This window comes from Rana temporaria, chromosome 5 (genome assembly GCF_905171775.1).
Source record: "Rana temporaria chromosome 5, aRanTem1.1, whole genome shotgun sequence".
NCBI classification, from domain to species: domain Eukaryota; kingdom Metazoa; phylum Chordata; class Amphibia; order Anura; family Ranidae; genus Rana; species Rana temporaria.
This window is the reverse complement of record NC_053493.1, coordinates 424,474,373-424,493,545: the sequence shown is the minus strand read 5'-3', so window position 1 is coordinate 424,493,545 and position 19,173 is coordinate 424,474,373. Positions and strand designations below refer to the sequence as shown.

General features: G+C 51.7%; 1 protein-coding gene across 1 annotated transcript in view; it reads left to right on the top strand.

Annotated features, from left to right (window-relative positions):
• Positions 1-19,173, top strand: part of LOC120941721 (SREBF chaperone) — a 111,237-nt gene that overhangs the window by 48,518 nt on the left and 43,546 nt on the right. Inside the window, exons 4-7 of the mRNA XM_040355340.1 lie at positions 2,399-2,556; positions 5,301-5,521; positions 8,588-8,693; positions 10,719-10,891. Coding sequence (XP_040211274.1) covers positions 2,399-2,556; positions 5,301-5,521; positions 8,588-8,693; positions 10,719-10,891 — 658 coding nt within the window. The remainder of the gene's footprint in view (positions 1-2,398; positions 2,557-5,300; positions 5,522-8,587; positions 8,694-10,718; positions 10,892-19,173) is intronic.

The window sequence follows — 19,173 nt, the reverse complement described above, 5'->3', positions numbered from 1 at the left end:
CCTCTCAGTGCTGCCCATCAGTTGGTGCCACCTGTCAGTGCTGCCCATCAGTTGGTGCCACCTGTCAGTGCTGCCCATCAGTCAAACTGCCGCCTATCAGTGCCCATTACTGCCGCCTATCAGTGCCCATTGCTGCCGCCTATCAGTGCCCATTGCTGCCGCCTATCAGTGCCATCAGTGCCCATACGTACCGCCTATCAGTGACACCTTTCAGTGCTGCCAGTCAGTTGGTGCCACCTGTCAGTGCTGCCATCAGTTGGTGCCACCTATCAGTCCCCATCAGTCGGTGCCACCTATTGGTGCCCATCAGTCGGCGCCACCTATCAGTCCTCATCAGTCAAACTGTCATCTGGCATTAAAAATAAGTATCGGTATCGGCGAGTACATGAAAAGAAGTTTCGGTATTTGTACTCGGTCCTAACAAAGTGGCATCGGGACACCCCGAGTTTTCACAGGATTTACATTTTGCAACTTGGCGCCACTTTTTCCATGTAGCGTTTTACTTTCCACGATTCTATCGCATGTCTGCGTCGCTGCTTTTTCCTTTTACTTGATAATATTGGCGCGGTGTAGATACACATATTGATAGTATTGGCGCGGTGTAGATACACATATTGATAATATTGGTGCGGTGTCGATACACATATTGATAATATTGGCGCGGTGTAGATACACATATTGATAGTATTGGCGCGGTGTAGATACACATATTGATAATATTGGCACGGTGTCGATACACATATTGATTGTATTGGCACGGTGTAGATACACATATTGATTGTATTGGCGCGGTGTAGATACACATATTGATCGTATTGGCGCGATGTAGATACACATATTGATTGTATTGGAGCGGTGTAGATACACATATTGATAGTATTGGCGCGGTGTAGATACACATATTGATTGTATTGGCACGGTGTCGATACACATATTGATAGTATTGGCACGGTGTCGATACACATATTGATTGTATTGGCATGGTGTCGATACACATATTGATTGTATTGGCGCGGTGTAGATACACATATTGATTGTATTGGCACGGTGTCGATACACATATTGATTGTATTGGCATGGTGTCGATACACATATTGATTGTATTGGCGCGGTGTAGATACACATATTGATTGTATTGGCGCGGTGTAGATACACATATTGATAGTATTGGCGCGGTGTAGATACACATATTGATAATATTGGCACGGTGTCGATACACATATTGATTGTATTGGCACGGTGTAGATACACATATTGATTGTATTGGCGCGGTGTAGATACACATATTGATCGTATTGGCGCGATGTAGATACACATATTGATAGTATTGGCGCGGTGTAGATACACATATTGATTGTATTGGCGCGGTGTATATACACATATTGATAGTATTGGCGCGGTGTAGATACACATATTGATTGTATTGGCGCGGTGTAGATACACATATTGATAGTATTGGCGCGGTGTAGATACACATATTGATAGTATTGGCGCGGTGTAGATACACATATTGATAGTATTGGAGCGGTGTAGATACACATATTGATAGTATTGGCGCGGTGTAGATACACATATTGATTGTATTGGCGCGGTGTAAATACACATATTGATAGTATTGGCGCGGTGTAGATACACATATTGATTGTATTGGCGCGGTGTAGATACACATATTGATAGTATTGGCGCGGTGTAGATACACATATTGATTGTATTGGCGCGGTGTAAATACACATATTGATAGTATTGGCGCGGTGTAGATACACATATTGATTGTATTGGCGCGGTGTAGATACACATATTGATAGTATTGGCGCGGTGTAGATACACATATTGATTGTATTGGCGCGGTGTAGATACATATATTGATAGTATTGGTGCGGTGTAGATACATATATTGATAGTATTGGCGCGGTGTAGATACATATATTGATAGTATTGGTGCGGTGTAGATACATATATTGATAGTATTGGCGCGGTGTAGATACACATATTGATAGTATTGGCGCGGTGTAGATACATATATTGATAATATTGGCGCGGTGTAGATACACATATTGATTGTATTGGCGCGGTGTAGATACACATATTGATTGTATTGGCGCGGTGTAGATACACATATTGATTGTATTGGCGCGGTGTAGATACACATATTGATTGTATTGGTGCGGTGTAGATACACATATTGATTGTATTGGCGCGGTGTAGATACACATATTGATTGCAGAGACGGATGTGACTGGCTCAGTGTTCTATGTACAGCGCTGCGGTATATGTCAGAGCTATAGAAATGTATAATAGTGTGTGACTGTGGGGGGGGGACATTAGAGTGTAAGCTCCTCTGTTTCTGGCTCAGTGTTCTATGTAATGCGGTTCTATACTCTTGTCTCTCTCCCTGCAGTATCTTGGACCTCCCGTGGCCTACGTCCAGCAAGTCCTGGTGAAGGGGGTGGTGTCTCCATGGGACAAGAACTTCCTGGCTGTGGACGTGTTTCGTTCTCCGTTGTCACGAGTTTTCTCCTTGGTAGAGGAAATCCGGAACCATGTGCTCAGGGACAGGTACTTCCAGCTCCCCGATACCCTGCCGGGGCGTTCACTCAGACATGGGGGGTTCAACAAAGGCCTGGGGTTTAATTAAAACTACCTACCTATGTAAAAAAAGATGTGTGTACTTCAGTCATGCCAGGTTATCCCACTGGCCCAGTTTTCCTGCTGCTGCAGGGGAAAGGAGGGAACGCTGGTCCAGTCCTGTGGTCCCGCAGCTCTAGCTCTCCTCTGTCAGTGAGTTGCCGCTTCAGGTTAAGGGAGGGAGCGTTGGTTCGATCACGTAATCCCGAAGCTCCAGCTCTCTTGTGTCAGTTAGTGGCGGCTGCAGGGGAGCGAAGGGGGTCACAGGCCCGGTCACGTGATTCCGAAAGCTCCAGCTCTCATTTTGTGAGTGGTCACTGCAGGGGAAAGGAGGAAGCGCTGGTCAGGTCACGTGATTCCGAAAGCTCCAGCTCTCCTTTTGCGATTGGCCACTGCAGTGGAAAGGAGGAAGCGCTGGTCAGGTCACGTGATCCCGCAGCTTCAGGTCTCCTTTTGTGAGTGGCCGCTGCAGGGGAAAGGAGGGAGCGCTGGTCCGGTCACGTGTTCCCGCAGCTCCAGCTCTCCCTTTTGTGAGTGGCCGCTGCAGGGGAAAGGAGGGAGCGGCTGCTGCAGGCTATTGGAGGGAGCGCCGGTTAGGTCATGTGATCCCGCAGCTCTAGCTTTCTTGTGTCTGAGTGGCCCTTGCAGTGAAAAGGAGGAAGCACTGTCTGTGAGTGACTGCTGCAGGGGAAAGGAGGGAGCGCCGGTCTGGCCATGTGATCCTGTAGCTCTCCTGTGTCTGAGAGTGGCCGCTGCAGGGGAAAGGAGGGAGCGCTGTCTTGGTGGCCGCTGCAGCTTAAAGAAAGGAACGCTGGTCCGGTCATGTGATCCCACAGCTCCAGCTATCTCTTGTGTCGGTGAGTGGCTGCTGCAGAGGAAAGGAGGGAGAGCTGGTTCGGTCACTTGATTCAGCAGCTCCTGTGTCAGTGAGTGGCTGCTGCAGGGGAAATGAGGGTACTCCAGTCCGGTCATGTGATCCTGCAGCTCCAGCTATCTCTTGTGTCGGTGAGTGGCTCCTGCAGGGGAAAGGAGGGAGAACTGGTTCAGTCCTGTGATTCTGCAGCTCCAGCTTTCTTATGTCAGTGAGTGGCTGCTGCAGGGTAAAGGAGGGAGCGTTGGTTTGATCAGGTGATCCCGCAGCTCCAGCTCTCCTGTGTCAGTGAGTGGCTGCTGCAGGAGAATTGAGGGTTCCCCAGTCCGGTTATGTGATTCCGCAGCTCCAGCTCTCTTGTGTGAATGAGTGAACCAGTTCTCCCTCCTTTCCCCTGCTGCAGCCACTCGCCTGATCGAACCAGCGCTCCCTCCTTTACCCTGCTGCAGCCACTCGCTGACGTAAGAAAGCTGGAGCTGCAGAATCACATGACTGAACCAGTTCTTTCTCCTTTCCCCTGCTGCAACCAGTCATGTGATTCTGCAGCTCCAGCTTTCCTGTGTTAGTGAGTGGCTGCTGCAGAGGAAAGGAGGGACTGCCGGTCTGGTCATGTGATCCCCTAGCTCCAGCTCTCCTGTGTCAGTGAGTGGTAGCAGCAGGGGAAAGGAGGGAGAACTGGTTCAGTCCTGTGATTCTGCAGCTCCAGCTCTCTTATGTCAGTGAGTGGCTGCTGCAGGGTAAAGGAGGGAGCGTTGGTTTGATCAGGTGATCCCGCAGCTCCAGCTCTCCTGTGTCAGTGAGTGGCTGCTGCAGGAGAATTGAGGGTTTCCCCAGTCCGGTTATGTGATCCCGCAGCTCCAGCTCTCTTGTGTGAATGAGTGAACCAGTTCTCCCTCCTTTCCCGTGCTGCAGCCACTCGCCTGATCGAACCAGCGCTCCCTCCTTTACCCTGCTGCAGCCACTCGCCTGATCGAACCAGCGCTCCCTCCTTTACCCTGCTGCAGCCACTCGCCTGATCGAACCAGCGCTCCCTCCTTTACCCTGCTGCAGCCACTCGCTGACATAAGAAAGCTGGAGCTGCAGAGTCACATGACTGAACCAGTTTTCCCTCCTTTCCCCTGCTGCAGCCACTCGCCTGATCGAACCAGCGCTCCCTCCTTTACCCTGCTGCAACCACTCGCCTGATCGAACCAGCGCTCCCTCCTTTACCCTGCTGCAGCCACTCGCTGACATAAGAAAGCTGGAGCTGCAGAGTCACATGACTGAACCAGTTTTCCCTCCTTTCCCCTGCTGCAGCCACTCGCCTGATCGAACCAGCGCTCCCTCCTTTACCCTGCTGCAACCACTCGCCTGATCGAACCAGCGCTCCCTCCTTTACCCTGCTGCAGCCACTCGCTGACATAAGAAAGCTGGAGCTGCAGAATCACATGACTGAACAAGTTCTTTCTCCTGCTGCAACCAGTCATGTGATTCTGCAGCTCCAGCTTTCCTGTGTCAGTGAGTGGCTGCTGCAGAGGAAAGGAGGGACTGCCGGGTCTGGTCATGTGATCCTGCAGCTCCAGCTCTCCTGTGTCAATGAACGGAGGGAATACCAGCAACAGCTGAGCCATAGGTTTACAGGTTCTAGAATTCACAGCCGGTGAGCGCTCCCTTACACGGGATTACGTGACGGAACCGGAGTGGTTTGAAAATAGGGAAGTACGGAGATTTCTTTAGGTAATATTTTCAACAATAATTCTAGTCGGGCTTTTCATTGGGTTGGTGTTCAGCCATTGGTTCTCATTTCCCCCGGATCCCTCTGCAGAGCCGGTCAGAAGAGCCTGGAGGACGTGTGTCTGCAGGTAACCGATCTGCTGCCAGGACTCCGGAAGCTCCGGGACAAACTTCCCGAACATGGATGCCTCCTCCTGTCTCCGGCCAACTTCTGGCAGAACAACCGCGATCTGTTCAACAACGACCCGGACCTTATCCGGACCATCCAGCAACATGAACCCAAGACCCTGCAGACCTCCGCCACCCTCCGAGGTAAGGGAACCCCTCTCACCTCGCACCGTAAGGTCCCTGATTTCTGCTCCGCCCTCTGCACGCACCCTGATTTCTGCTCCGCCCTCTGCACGCACCCTGATTTCTGCTCCGCCCTCTACACGCACCCCGATTTCTGCTCCGCCCTCTGCCTGGTCCCTGGTCCCCAACTCTGTCCTCTGCCTGGTCCCTGGTTTCCAACTCTGTCCTCTGCCTGGTCCCTGGTTTCCAACTCTGCCCTCTGCCTGGTCCCTGGTTTCCAACTATGTCCTCTGCCTGGTCCCTGGTTTCCAGCTCTGCCCTCTGCCTGGTTTCCAGCTCTGCCCTCTGCCTGGTCCCTGGTTTCCAACTCTGCCCTCTGCCTGGTTTCCAGCTCTGCCCTCTGCCTGGTCCCCAGCTCTGCCCTCTGCCTGGTCCCCAGCTCTGCCCTCTGCCTGGTCCCCAGCTCTGCCCTCTGCCTGGTCCCCAACTCTGCCCTCTGCCTGGTTTCCAGCTCTGCCCTCTGCCTGGTTTCCAGCTCTGCCCTCTGCCTGGTTTCCAGCTCTGCCCTCTGCCTGGTTTCCAGCTTTGCCCTCTGCCTGGTTTCCAGCTCTGCCCTCTGCCTGGTTTCCAGCTCTGCCCTCTGCCTGGTTTCCAGCTTTGCCCTCTGCCTGGTTTCCAGCTCTGCCCTCTGCCTGGTTTCCAGATCTGCCCTCTGCCTGGTCCCCAACTCTGCCCTCTGCCTGGTTTCCAGCTCTGCCCTCTGCCTGGTTTCCAGCTCTGCCCTCTGCCTGGTTTCCAGCTCTGCCCTCTGCCTGGTTTCCAGCTCTGCCCTCTGCCTGGTTTCCAGCTCTGCCCTCTGCCTGGTTTCCAGCTCTGCCCTCTGCCTGGTTTCCAGCTCTGCCCTCTGCCTGGTTTCCAGCTCTGCCCTCTGCCTGGTTTCCAGCTCTGCCCTCTGCCTAGTCCCTGGTTTCCAGCTCTGCCCTCTGCCTAGTCCCTGGTTTCCAGCTCTGCCCTCTGCCTGGTCCCTGGTTTCCAGCTCTGCCCTCTGCCTGGTTTCCAGCTCTGCCCTCTGCCTGGTTTCCAGCTCTGCCCTCTGCCTGGTTTCCCGCTCCGCCCTCTGCGTGTATCCCATGATTCCCGCTCCGCCCTCTGCATGTATCCTATGATTCCCGCTCCGCCCTCTGCATGTATCCTATGATTCCCGCTCCGCCCTCTGCATGTATCCTATGATTCCCGCTCCGCCCTCTGCGTGTATCCTATGATTCCCGCTCCGCCCTCTGCATGTATCCTATGATTCCCGCTCCGCCCTCTGCGTGTATCCCATGATTCCCGCTCCGCCCTCTGCGTGTATCCTATGATTCCTGCTCCGCCCTCTGCGTGTATCCTATGATTTCCGCTCCGCCCTCTGCGTGTATCCCATGATTCCCGCTCCGCCCTCTGCGTGTATCCCATGATTCCCGCCCCGCCCTCTGCATGCATCCCATGATTCCCGCTCCGCCCTCTGCTTGTATCCCATGATTCCCGCTCCGCCCTCTGCGTGTATCCCATGATTCCCGCTCCGCCCTCTGCGTGTATCCCATGATTCCCGCTCCGCCCTCTGCGTGTATCCCATGATTCCCGCTCCGCCCTCTGCGTGTATCCCATGATTCCCGCTCCGCCCTCTGCGTGTATCCCATGATTCCCGCCCCGCCCTCTGCATGCATCCCATGATTCCCGCTCCGCCCTCTGCTTGTATCCCATGATTCCCGCTCCGCCCTCTGCATGTATCCCATGATTCCCGCTCCGCCCTCTGCATGTATCCCATGATTCCCGCTCCGCCCTCTGCATGTATCCCATGATTCCCGCTCCGCCCTCTGCATGCATCCCATGATTCCCGCTCCGCCCTCTGCTTGTATCCCATGATTCCCGCTCCGCCCTCTGCATGTATCCCATGATTCCCGCTCCGCCCTCTGCATGTATCCCATGATTCCCGCTCCGCCCTCTGCATGTATCCCATGATTCCCGCTCCGCCCTCTGCATGTATCCCATGATTCCCGCTCCGCCCTCTGCATGTATCCCATGATTCCCGCTCCGCCCTCTGCATGTATCCCATGATTCCCGCTCCGCCCTCTGCGTGTATCCCATGATTCCCGCTCCGCCCTCTGCGTGTATCCCATGATTCCCGCCCCGCCCTCTGCGTGTATCCCATGATTCCCGCCCCGCCCTCTGCGTGCACCCTGATTCCCGCTCCGCCCTCTGCGTGCACCCTGATTCCCGCTCCGCCCTCTGCATGCACCCTGATTCCTGCTCCGCCCTCTGCGTGCACCCTGATTCCTACTCCGCCCTCTGCATGTATCCCATGATTCCCGCTCCGCCCTCTGCATGTATCCCATGTTTCCCGCTCCGCCCTCTGCGTGTATCCCATGATTCCCGCTCCGCCCTCTGCCTGTATCCCATGATTCCCGCTCCGCCCTCTGCATGTATCCCATGATTCCCGCTCCGCCCTCTGCTTGTATCCCACGATTCCCGCTCCGCCCTCTGCATGTATCCCATGTTTCCCGCTCCGCCCTCTGCGTGTATCCCATGATTCCCGCTCCGCCCTCTGCGTGTATCCCATGATTCCCGCTCCGCCCTCTGCGTGTATCCCATGATTCCCGCTCCGCCCTCTGCGTGTATCCCATGATTCCCGCTCCGCCCTCTGCATGTATCCCATGTTTCCCGCTCCGCCCTCTGCGTGTATCCCACGATTCCTGCTCCGCCCTCTGCGTGTATCCCATGATTCCCGCTCCGCCCTCTGCGTGTATCCCATGATTCCCGCTCTGCCCTCTGCATGTATCCCATGTTTCCCGCTCCGCCCTCTGCGTGTATCCCACGATTCCTGCTCCGCCCTCTGCGTGTATCCCACGATTCCCGCTCCGCCCTCTGCGTGTATCCCATGATTCCCGCTACGCCCTCTGCGTGTATCCCATGATTCCCGCTACGCCCTCTGCATGGTAATTCACTTTAAATTTGAATAATCTTATTTGTTGTTGTTCCTCTCTTTTTTATTTATTTTTTTATCTTCTATTAATTCGCCCCATTTATAAAAATGTTATTTCTTTTAAACAGATTTGCTGTTTGGGGTTCCGGGAAAGCAGAGCGGAGTCAGTCTGTACAACCGCAAGCGGATCGTGTCCTACACCATCACCCTGGTGCTGCGCAGATATGACGCCAAGTGAGTGAACGGGGGGAGGGGGCGGGGACGCCGGATGTTTGATCGCTCCGGGGAGAGGTGGTAGCGGGGGTTGTGTGTGTGTGTGTTTTTTTTTTTTATAATTCAAATTTGAACTCCAGAGTTATCAAAACCCCGCCCCTCAGAGGCGGCTCTAGGCTTTGTGAGGCCTCAGGCAAAACTTTACACCCACGATGCGAAAAATAATGTGGGGGGGGGTCTGCCGGGAGGGGGCTTATCGGAATCTGTAATCCTCCTTTAACAAGGCGGCCCCCAGATCCTGCCCTTTAATATCTAAGGGGTGGGGGGGGGGTCACCTGGTGAACCCGCCCCCTTGTGACGTCATTGACTTAGGGCATGCTGGGTCATTGACGCCATAAGGGGTGGGGCACTGATATTCACTGGTTGTTAGGGACGCTGGCGGCCCCGCTCCTGAGTCGGGGCTCATAATGCTGCCTGAGCACAGCAGCGTTAAGGTCCCCTGTCCCTCAAAACCGTTAGTGTCACCAACCTTTTAGATTTGTATCTTCCTGTCGGTGCTGGGACAAGGTCATTTGGTGCCCAGGGCGAAGATGGCAAACTGCGCCCCCCCCCATGGCAAACTGCGCCCGCCCCCCCCCCAATTATCGTCACTGTTCATTGTCACCGTTGTGACTATTTGTGCCTGTCTGGAGATTTCCGCAGGTATTCTTGCCCTTGAATGCAGCCTCAGTGTGCCCGCCATTACAGTCTCAATGTGCCTGCCATTACAGCCTCACTGTGCCCGCCCTTACAGCCTCACTGTGCCCGCCCTTACAGCCTCACTGTGCCCACCCTTACAGCCTCACTGTGCCCACCCTTACAGCCTCACTGTGCCCACCCTTACAGCCTCACTGTGCCCGTGAATGCAGCCTCCCTGTGCCCGCCATTACAGCCTCACTGTGCCCGCCATTACATCCTCACTGTGCCCGCCATTACATCCTCACTGTGCCCGTGAATGCAGCCTCACTGTGCCCATTACAGCCTCACTGTGCCCGTCATTTCAGCCTTACTGTGCCCACCATTACAGCCTCATTGTGCCCATGAATGCAACATCACTGTGCCCACCATTACAGACTCACTGTGCCCATCAAATGCAGCCTCGACTTGCCCAATCATTAGTCTCACTGTGCCCGCCATTACAGCCTTACTGTGCCCTTAAATGCAGTATCGCTGTGCCCACCATTACAGCCTCACACTGTGCCCACCAATACAGCCTCACTGTGCCCACCATTACAGCCTTATTGTGTCCGTGAAAGCAGCCTCACTGTGCCCGCCATTACAGCCTCACTGTGCCCGCCATTACAGCCTCCCTGTGCCCGTCATTTCAGCCTTACTGTGCCCACCATTGCAGCCTCATTGTGCCCACGAATGCAGCCTCGACTTGCCCAATCATTAGTCTCACTGTGCCCGCCATTACAGCCTTACTGTGCCCTTAAATGCAGTATCACTGTGCCCATGAATGCAACATCACTGTTCCCACCATTACAGTCTCACACTGTGCCCATCAAGTGCCCATCAAATGCAGCCTCGACTTGCCCATTAGTCTCACTGTGCCGACTAATTCACACTCCCCGTCACTGCCGTCTGGTTAGTAATGCATACATAGCGGCCATCTCCCGCTGTGTATCACGGGGTTGGCTGGGTTTGTGTTCAGACTTCGGCAGGCGCGCTGTAACAAAATACCGCTCCTCTAGGCTGGCTCGTGTGATAGGCGGAACACTGCTATCACGTGACCTGGTCTAGGAGGGCACAGCCAGCGCCGAGAGGGGGAAAGAGGGGAGCGCTGCAGCCGCAGGAGGGGGAGCGCGGAGCCGGCTAGTATGTACTGTGAAGCACACTGCCAGCCCGGCACTTCACCTGCACCCCCTCCCGCGTGCTAATTGTATCGCCCTGCTTCCTGTGTCACTGCCTGTCAGTTGGATTATGAAGGAGTGTCGTGGTGGTTGTTGATGAATTCCCTGTAAGTGTTTTATATATATATATATAATTATTATTATTTTTTTCCAGGTTTCTGAACAGTCTGAGGTCCCATCTGACACAGGTGTATCCTCACACCAACAGCACCTCCCGGGGGAAGAACATGGTCCACGTCCATTTCAAGGAAGAGATCGGCATCGCCGAGCTGATCCCTCTGGTCACCACCTACATCATCCTGTTCGCTTATATTTATTTCTCCACTAGTGAGTACCTCTCTCCACCGATATGTCACTGGCGTTCAGTGGCGGCTGGTGCTCAAAATTTTTGGGGGGGGGGTGCAAACGTAAAAAAAAAAGAAAAAGAATTGCAGCCACTGTGCCATCAATTGTCACCACTGTGCCATCAATTGTCACCACTGTGCCATGCAACGCAGCCACTGTGCCATCAATTGTCACCACTGTGCCATGCCATGCAACGCAGCCACTGTGCCATCAATTGTCACCACTGTGCCATGCCATGCAACGCAGCCACTGTGCCATCAATTGTCACCACTGTGCCATCAATTGTCACCACTGTGCCATGCAACGCAGCCACTGTGCCATCAATTGTCACCACTGTGCCATGCCATGCAACGCAGCCACTGTGCCATCAATTGTCACCACTGTGCCATGCCATGCAACGCAGCCACTGTGCCATCAATTGTCACCACTGTGCCATGCCATCAAACGCAGCCACTGTGCCATCAATTGTCACCACTGTGCCATGCCATCAAACACAGCCACTGTGCCATCAAACGCAGGCACTGTGCCATGCCATCAAACACAGCCACTGTGCCATCAAACGCAGGCACTGTGCCATGCCATCAAACGCAGCCACTGTGTCATCAATTATCACCACTGTGCCATGCCATCAAACGCAGCCGCTGTGCCATGCCATCAAACGCAGCCGCTGTGCTATGCCATCAAACGCAGCCGCTGTGCCATGCCATCAAACGCAGCCGCTGTGCCATGCCATCAAACGCAGCCGCTGTGCCATGCCATCAAACGCAGCCACTGTGCCCCTCAATTGTCGCCACTGTGCCAATTGTCACCACTGTGCCCTTTAATTGTCGCCACTGTGCCCATTGTCACTACTGTGCCCATTGTCACTACTGTGCCCATTGATGCCACTGTGCCCATTGTCGCCGCTGTGCCCTGTATAATGCACTTACCTTAATCCTTCGACGTCCCTCGATGTCTTCTCCCGCCTTGGTGACGCTTCAGCCAATCAGGTTACCGATAACCAGAATCGGCGAACCTGATTGGCTGAGACGGCCTTCAGTCTTATCCAAGGAACGCACCCCCCGTACGTTCCCTGGATAAGACATCCGGGAGACGAGGGCTGTACTCGGAAAGCCGCTGGCTCTGATGGGCACTTCCGCACAGCCAACCAGCTGCCGTTATTCAGGTGGTCGGCGCTCAAGGTCCGGCCACCTGAATAGACCAGCGGCAGCCGGCAACAATAACATACATTCATGCAATGCATGAATGTATGTTATTTCAGTGGCGGTGCGAGAGCCAAAGGGGGCGGCGCTCCAGCGCCCTCTATAGACGGACCGCCGCTGTTGGCGTTGCTGCGGAATTGCTGGACCTCCTCTGGTGTGACTGATTGGTATGGAGCTTCTCAGAGGACCCGTCACCATAGATTCCTATTACATGGGATGTTTACATTCCTTGTGATAGGAATAAAAGTGATAAAAAAAAAAAATTAAATGTAAAAGAAAGTGTAAAAATAAAGTCAAATAAATGTTTTAATAATAATTAAAAAAAACTTAAATCGTCCCCCGGTAGCTCGCACTCAGAAGCGAACACGCACGTAAGTCCCGCCCACATATGTAAACGCCGTTTAACCCTTTCATGCCTAAGCCTATTTTTTGACATTTGATGTATACAAGTTAAAATCCGTATTTTTTGCTAGAAAATTACTTAGAACCCCCAAAAGTTCTATATATTTTTTTAGCAGAGAATCTAGAGAATAAAATGGCGATTGTTGCAACATTTTATGTCACACGGTATTTGTGCGGCGGTGTTTCAAACACAACTTTTTGGGAAAAATTAACTTTCATGATTTTTAAAAAAAATGAAAAAGTAAAGTTTGCCCAGTTTTTTTGCATAATGTGAAAGATGATGTTACGCCGAGTAAATAGATACCAAGCATGACACGCTTTATGATCGCACGCACTCGTGGAATGGCAACAAACTACGGTACCTAAAAATCTCCTCAGGCGACGCTTTAAACTTTTTTTACGGTTATCAGGTTGGAGTTACAGAGGAGGTCTAGTGCTAGAATTATTGCTCTCGCTCTGACGATCGCGGCAAAACCTCACGTGTGTGATTTGAACACCGTTTTCATATGCGGGCGCGACTTCTGTATGCGTTTTCTTTGTTGCGCAAGCTCGCGGGGAGGGGGAGCTTTAGAATTTTTTTTTATTTTTTTTATTATTTATTTTTATAATATTAAATTGTGTTTTTTTTTTTTTTTTTTTTACATTTTGATCACTTTTATTGCTGTCACATGGAATGTAAACATCCCTGGTGACAGTAATAGGTGGTGACAGGTACTCTTTATGGAGGGATCGGGGGTCTAGATCCCTCCTTTGCACTTCAAAGTATTCAGATCGCCGAAAACTGTGATTCTGAATACTGTGTACTTTTTTAAATCCGGCGCCATTGGCAGCCGAGAAACCCGGAAGTGACGTCACGACGTCGCTTCCGTGTTTACAATGCGGAGACTGAATCAAAGCCGTTTATGGCTTCGTTTCAGTCTGCGCCTGGACACTGGAGGCGCCGGATCGAGGATCGGGTTTCCCGGTGGGACTGGAGGCCCAGTCAGAGCGGCGGGAGGGGGGGAGATCTCCGCATCGGTTGTTATGTCTGGATAGCCAATCGCCGGCTCTAAACAACGGTACCGCAGGCATCATCCCAGTATAACCCCCGAAAGCCGAGGACGCATATATGCGTACGCTCGGCGTGAAAGGGTTAAACTACACATGTGAGGTATAGAGTGAGAGCAATAATTATAGCACTGGACCTCTGTAACTCTAAACTGGTAACCTGTAAAAAAGTGTCGCCTATGGAGATTTTAAAGTACTGAAGTTTGGCGCTATTCCACGAATGTGCGCAATTATAAAGCGTGACATGTTAGGTATCTATTTACTCGGCGTAACTTCATCTTTCACATTATACAAAAAAAATTGGGCTAACTTTACTGTTTTTTATTTTTTTTATTCATGAAACTGTTTCCCCCACCCCCCCCCCCCCCCAAAAAAGGCGTTTGAAAAATTATTGCGCAAATACCGTGCGAGATAAAAAGTTGCAATGACCGCCATTTTATTCCCTAGGGTGTCTGCTAAAAAAAAAAAAAACATATATAATGTTTGGGGGTTCTGAGTAATTTTCTAGCAAAAAAAAATTATGATTTTTTACATGTAGGAGAGAAGTGCCGGAATAGGCCCGGTATGGAAGCGGTTAAACTATGTAGAGGGTTCCTTACTGTAAGAGCGGCAAGGATGTGGAATTCCCTTCCCCAGTGGGTGGTCTCGGCGGGGGAGGGGCATCGATGGTTTCAAGAGACTATTAGATAAGCACCTGAACGCCCACAACATACATGCAGGGCCGCCATCAGGGGGGTACAGGCAGTACACCTGTAAGGGGCCCGGAGGTCCCCAGGGGCTCGGATGGCAACCCCCTTTTAAAAAAAAAAAACAGGGCCCCAGGTGGCAACTCCCCTTTTTTTTTTTATTTATTTTTTATAAAAAAAAAATATATATTTTTTTTTTATTACAGTAAAGGGACAATTTTTTTTTTTTTCTTAGAGGTCCCCAGGGGCCCGGATGGCAACCCCCCCCCTTTTTTTATTTATTTTTTATAAAAAAAATTCTAATATATTTTTATTTTATTTTTATTAAAGGGCCAATTTTTTTTGACAACCCCCCTTTTTTTTTATAAAAAAAAAAAATATTTTATATATTTTTTTTTTTATTTACATAGATATATATTAATAAAGGGCCCCGATGGCAACCCCCCTTTTTTTATAAAAAAAAAAATTATTTATATTATTTTATTTCTTTTTTTTTTTCTTATATATATATATATATATATATAATATGGGGCTCAGAGGTCCCCAGGGCCCCATGTGGCAAACCCCCTTTTTTTATTTTTTATAAATGTTTATTTTTTTTATTTTTGTTTATATATATATATATATATATATATATATATATATATATATATATATAAAATTATTATTTTTTTTTTTTTTAACCACTTAAGGACCAGCCCATGTACATATACGTCCACAATATGGCACGTACAGGCACATGGGCGTATGGGTACGTCCTCGCCTATTAGCGGGTGGGGGGTCCGATCGGGACCCCCCCCGCTACATGCGGAGGTCGGGTCCGCTCGGGGAGCGATCCGGGACCACGGCGCGGCTATTTGTTTATAGCCGCTCCGTCGCGATCGCTCCCCGGAGCTGAAGAACGAGGAGAGCCGTGTGTAAACACGGCTTCCCCGTCCTTCACTATGGCGGCGCATCGATCGCGTCATTCCCTTTATAGGGAAGACACGATCGATGACGTCATTCCTACAGCCACACCCCCAAACAGTTGTAAACACATACTAGGTGCACCCTAACTCCTACAGCGCCCCCTGTGGTTAACTCCCAAACTGCAACTGTCATTTTCACAATAAAGAATGCAATTTAAATGCATTTTTTGCTGTGAAAATGACAATGGTCCCAAAAATGTGTCAAAATTGTCCGAAGTGTCCGCCATAATGTCGCAGTCACGAAAAAAATTGCTGATCGCCGCCATTAGTAGTAAAAAAAAAATAAAAAATAAAAATGCAATAAAACTATCCCCTATTTTGTAAACACTATAAATTTTGCGCAAACCAATCGATAAACGCTTATTGCGATTTTTTTTACTAAAAATAGGTAGAAGAATACGTATCGGCCTAAACTGAGGAAAAAAAATGTTTTTATATATGTTTTTGGGGGATATTTATTACAGCAAAAAGTAAAAAATATTGCTTTTTTTTCAAAATTGTCGCTCTATTTTTGTTTATAGCGCAAAAACTAAAAACCGCAGATGTGATCAAATACCACCAAAAGAAAGCTCTATTTGTGGGGAAAAAAGGACGCCAATTTTGTTTGGGAGCCACGTCGCACGACCGCGCAATTGTCTGTTAAAGCGACGCAGTCCCGAACTGTAAAAACCCCTTGGGTCTTTAGGCTGCATATTGGTCCGGGGCTTAAGTGGTTAAAGGTCCCAGAGGTCCCCAGGGCCCTGGATGGCACCCCCCCCCCTTTTTTTTAATTTTTTTTATAACTGTTTATTTTATTTTTTTATATATTTTTTTTTTATTAAAGGAAGGGCCCAGAGGTTTCTTTTTTTTTTATTATTATTAAAGGGCCTAAAAGAAAAAAATAATCATTTGTATATATACAACCCCCCCCCCGGTTCTCTGCTCCAGGGGGCCCATGCCTGAAGCTGTGTAAGGGGCCCAGGGATATACAATGTAACACTGACCTATAATCACACACAGAGGATGGAGTTTTTTCAACCTCACCTCCTATGTAACTACATTTCCCATGATGCCGAGGGACTCTGCAGTGTAGTGGAGCATCATGGGAATTGTAGTTCCCGAAACTTCTGGGGGTGCCGAGGTTCACAATCGCTGCTCTAGATTGTTGCTGCAGCCGTTACATTTGCAGGGAGGCCCTTAAGAGCCCCCAGAAGTTTTGTCCTGAAAATGAACTTCTTAGAGAAAATAAAAGGAAAGTTTCCTGCAGGGGGCTGAACTGTGAATGACCCCGGAGGACCGGGCCTGGCGCCGCAGCTCTGACAACCGTCCCATTGTGCGGCGCAGAATTTATGTGCCATTCTGGTCATTCGCAGTCTTGATCGTGGCCAGGGGCGCCGCTGAGGATTTTCTTGGCATTCGTCTGGATACAGATTTCTGGGCACACGGGGCACCCAACCCCCCCAGGGGGGCCGATGACTGCCCACATGGAATATGGGGCAAGCTTCTGATTTCTTGTACTGACTAAAGTACTCAGCCCCCCCCCCCCCATGTCTTCAATGTTATCCTCTGCCCCGCTGTTGGCTCCCTCCTCTGCCCCGCTGTTGGCTCCCACCTCTGCCCCGCTGTTGGCTCCCTCCTCTGCCCCGCTGTTGGCTCCCTCCTCTGCCCCGCTGTTGGCTCCCACCTCTGCCCCGCTGTTGGCTCCCACCTCTGCCCCGCTGTTGGTTGGCTCCCACCTCTGCCCCGCTGTTGGCTCCCACCTCTGCCCCGCTGTTGGCTCCCACCTCTGCCCCGCTGTTGGCTCCCACCTCTGCCCCGCTGTTGGCTCCCACCTCTGCCCCGCTGTTGGCTCCCACCTCTGCCCCGCTGTTGGCTCCCTCCTCTGCCCCGCTGTTGGCTCCCACCTCTGCCCCGCTGTTGGCTCCCACCTCTGCCCCGCTGTTGGCTCCCACCTCTGCCCCGCTGTTGGCTCCCACCTCTGCCCCGCTGTTGGCTCCCACCTCTGCCCCGCTGTTGGCTCCCACCTCTGACCCGCTCTTGGCTCCCACCTCTGACCCGCTCTTGGCTCCCTCCTCTGACCCGCTCTTGGCTCCCTCCTCTGACCCGCTCTTGGCTCCTACCTCTACTTTCAGCTATAAAATATGTCCAATGAAAACATTTTAAATATAAAATTTCTTCATAAATTTATACCAATATGTATTCTGCTACATATTTTTGGTACATTTTATACTGTCCGTGATACTTTTTTTATTTGCATTGCAATACGGCTACAATCACCTCAAGTATGGTAAATTTTATCAAAAAAAATGTAATAAAATACTTTGAGTAAAAAAAAAAAAAAAACAATCTAAAGATAGTTTTCTATTTAGGATACATTAATAATTTTGTTTATGCATTATATAATGGGGCTTAGTTACATAGCATGAGGCTGTACATTCTGCAATATTTAAATTTTTGGTAAACTCATTCAATGAATCCAAGCTCTGCAATCTGAGATATCATGCACTGCATTGCTGCATTCACACAATGCCACAGGAACCATGAGATAAAAACAAAGTTCAGGAATATCCCATCTATGTACACTATAAACTGTATGATTGAATCGGTTTTGATATCGCCATTTTACTAACCTGACGGCTTATTATTTTAAATAGGAAAACCTTCATTTTGTTTGCAAATATTAAAGGACTTTAACTACCAGCAAGATTAAGTCCTTACACTTAAAGAGCGCCTGTCATTTCAGACCCATCATGGCAGCGCCTGTTAGCAGGCGTCCAATCACCTGCTGCCGCCACCTCCCTTCACCTTGTTGCCATCCTATTAAAGTGAATGGGAGTGTTGGTGAGCCAACAGCGGGGCAGAGGTGGGAGCCAACAGCGGGGCAGAGGAGGGAGCCAACAGCGGGGCAGAGGTGGGAGCCAACAGCGGGGCAGAGGTGGGAGCCAACAGCGGGGCAGAGGTGGGAGCCAACAGCGGGGCAGAGGTGGGAGCCAACAGCGGGGCAGAGGTGGGAGCCAACAGCGGGGCAGAGGTGGGAGCCAACAGCGGGGCAGAGGTGGGAGCCAACAGCGGGGCAGAGGTGGGAGCCAACAGCGGGGCAGAGGTGGGAGCCAACAGCGGGGCAGAGGTGGGAGCCAACAGCGGGGCAGAGGAGGGAGCCAACAGCGGGGCAGAGGAGGGAGCCAACAGCGGGGCAGAGGTGGGAGCCAACAGCGGGGCAGAGGTGGGAGCCAACAGCGGGTCAGAGGTGGGAGCCAAGAGCGGGTCAGAGGTGGGAGCCAAGAGCGGGTCAGAGGTGGGAGCCAAGAGCGGGTCAGAGGTGGGAGCCAAGAGCGGGTCAGAGGTGGGAGCCAAGAGCGGGTCAGAGGTGGGGAGCCAAGAGCGGGTCAGAGGTGGGGAGCCAAGAGCGGGTCAGAGGTGGGGGCCAAGAGCGGGTCAGAGGTGGGGAGCCAAGAGCGGGTCAGAGGTGGGGGCCAAGAGCGGGTCAGAGGTGGGGAGCCAAGAGCGGGTCAGAGGTGGGGAGCCAAGAGCGGGTCAGAGGTGGGGAGCCAAGAGCGGGTCAGAGGAGGGAGCCAAGAGCGGGTCAGAGGTGGGGGCCAAGAGCGGGTCAGAGGTGGGGGCCAAGAGCGGGTCAGAGGTGGGAGCCAAGAGCGGGTCAGAGGTGGGGGCCAAGAGCGGGTCAGAGGTGGGAGCCAAGAGCGGGTCAGAGGAGGGAGCCAAGAGCGGGTCAGAGGTGGGGGCCAAGAGCGGGTCAGAGGTGGGAGCCAAGAGCGGGTCAGAGGTGGGGAGCCAAGAGCGGGTCAGAGGAGGGAGCCAAGAGCGGGTCAGAGGTGGGGGCCAAGAGCGGGTCAGAGGTGGGGAGCCAAGAGCGGGTCAGAGGTGGGGGCCAAGAGCGGGTCAGAGGTGGGGAGCCAAGAGCGGGTCAGAGGTGGGGAGCCAAGAGCGGGGCATATAGAAAACTATCTTTAGATTGTTTTTTT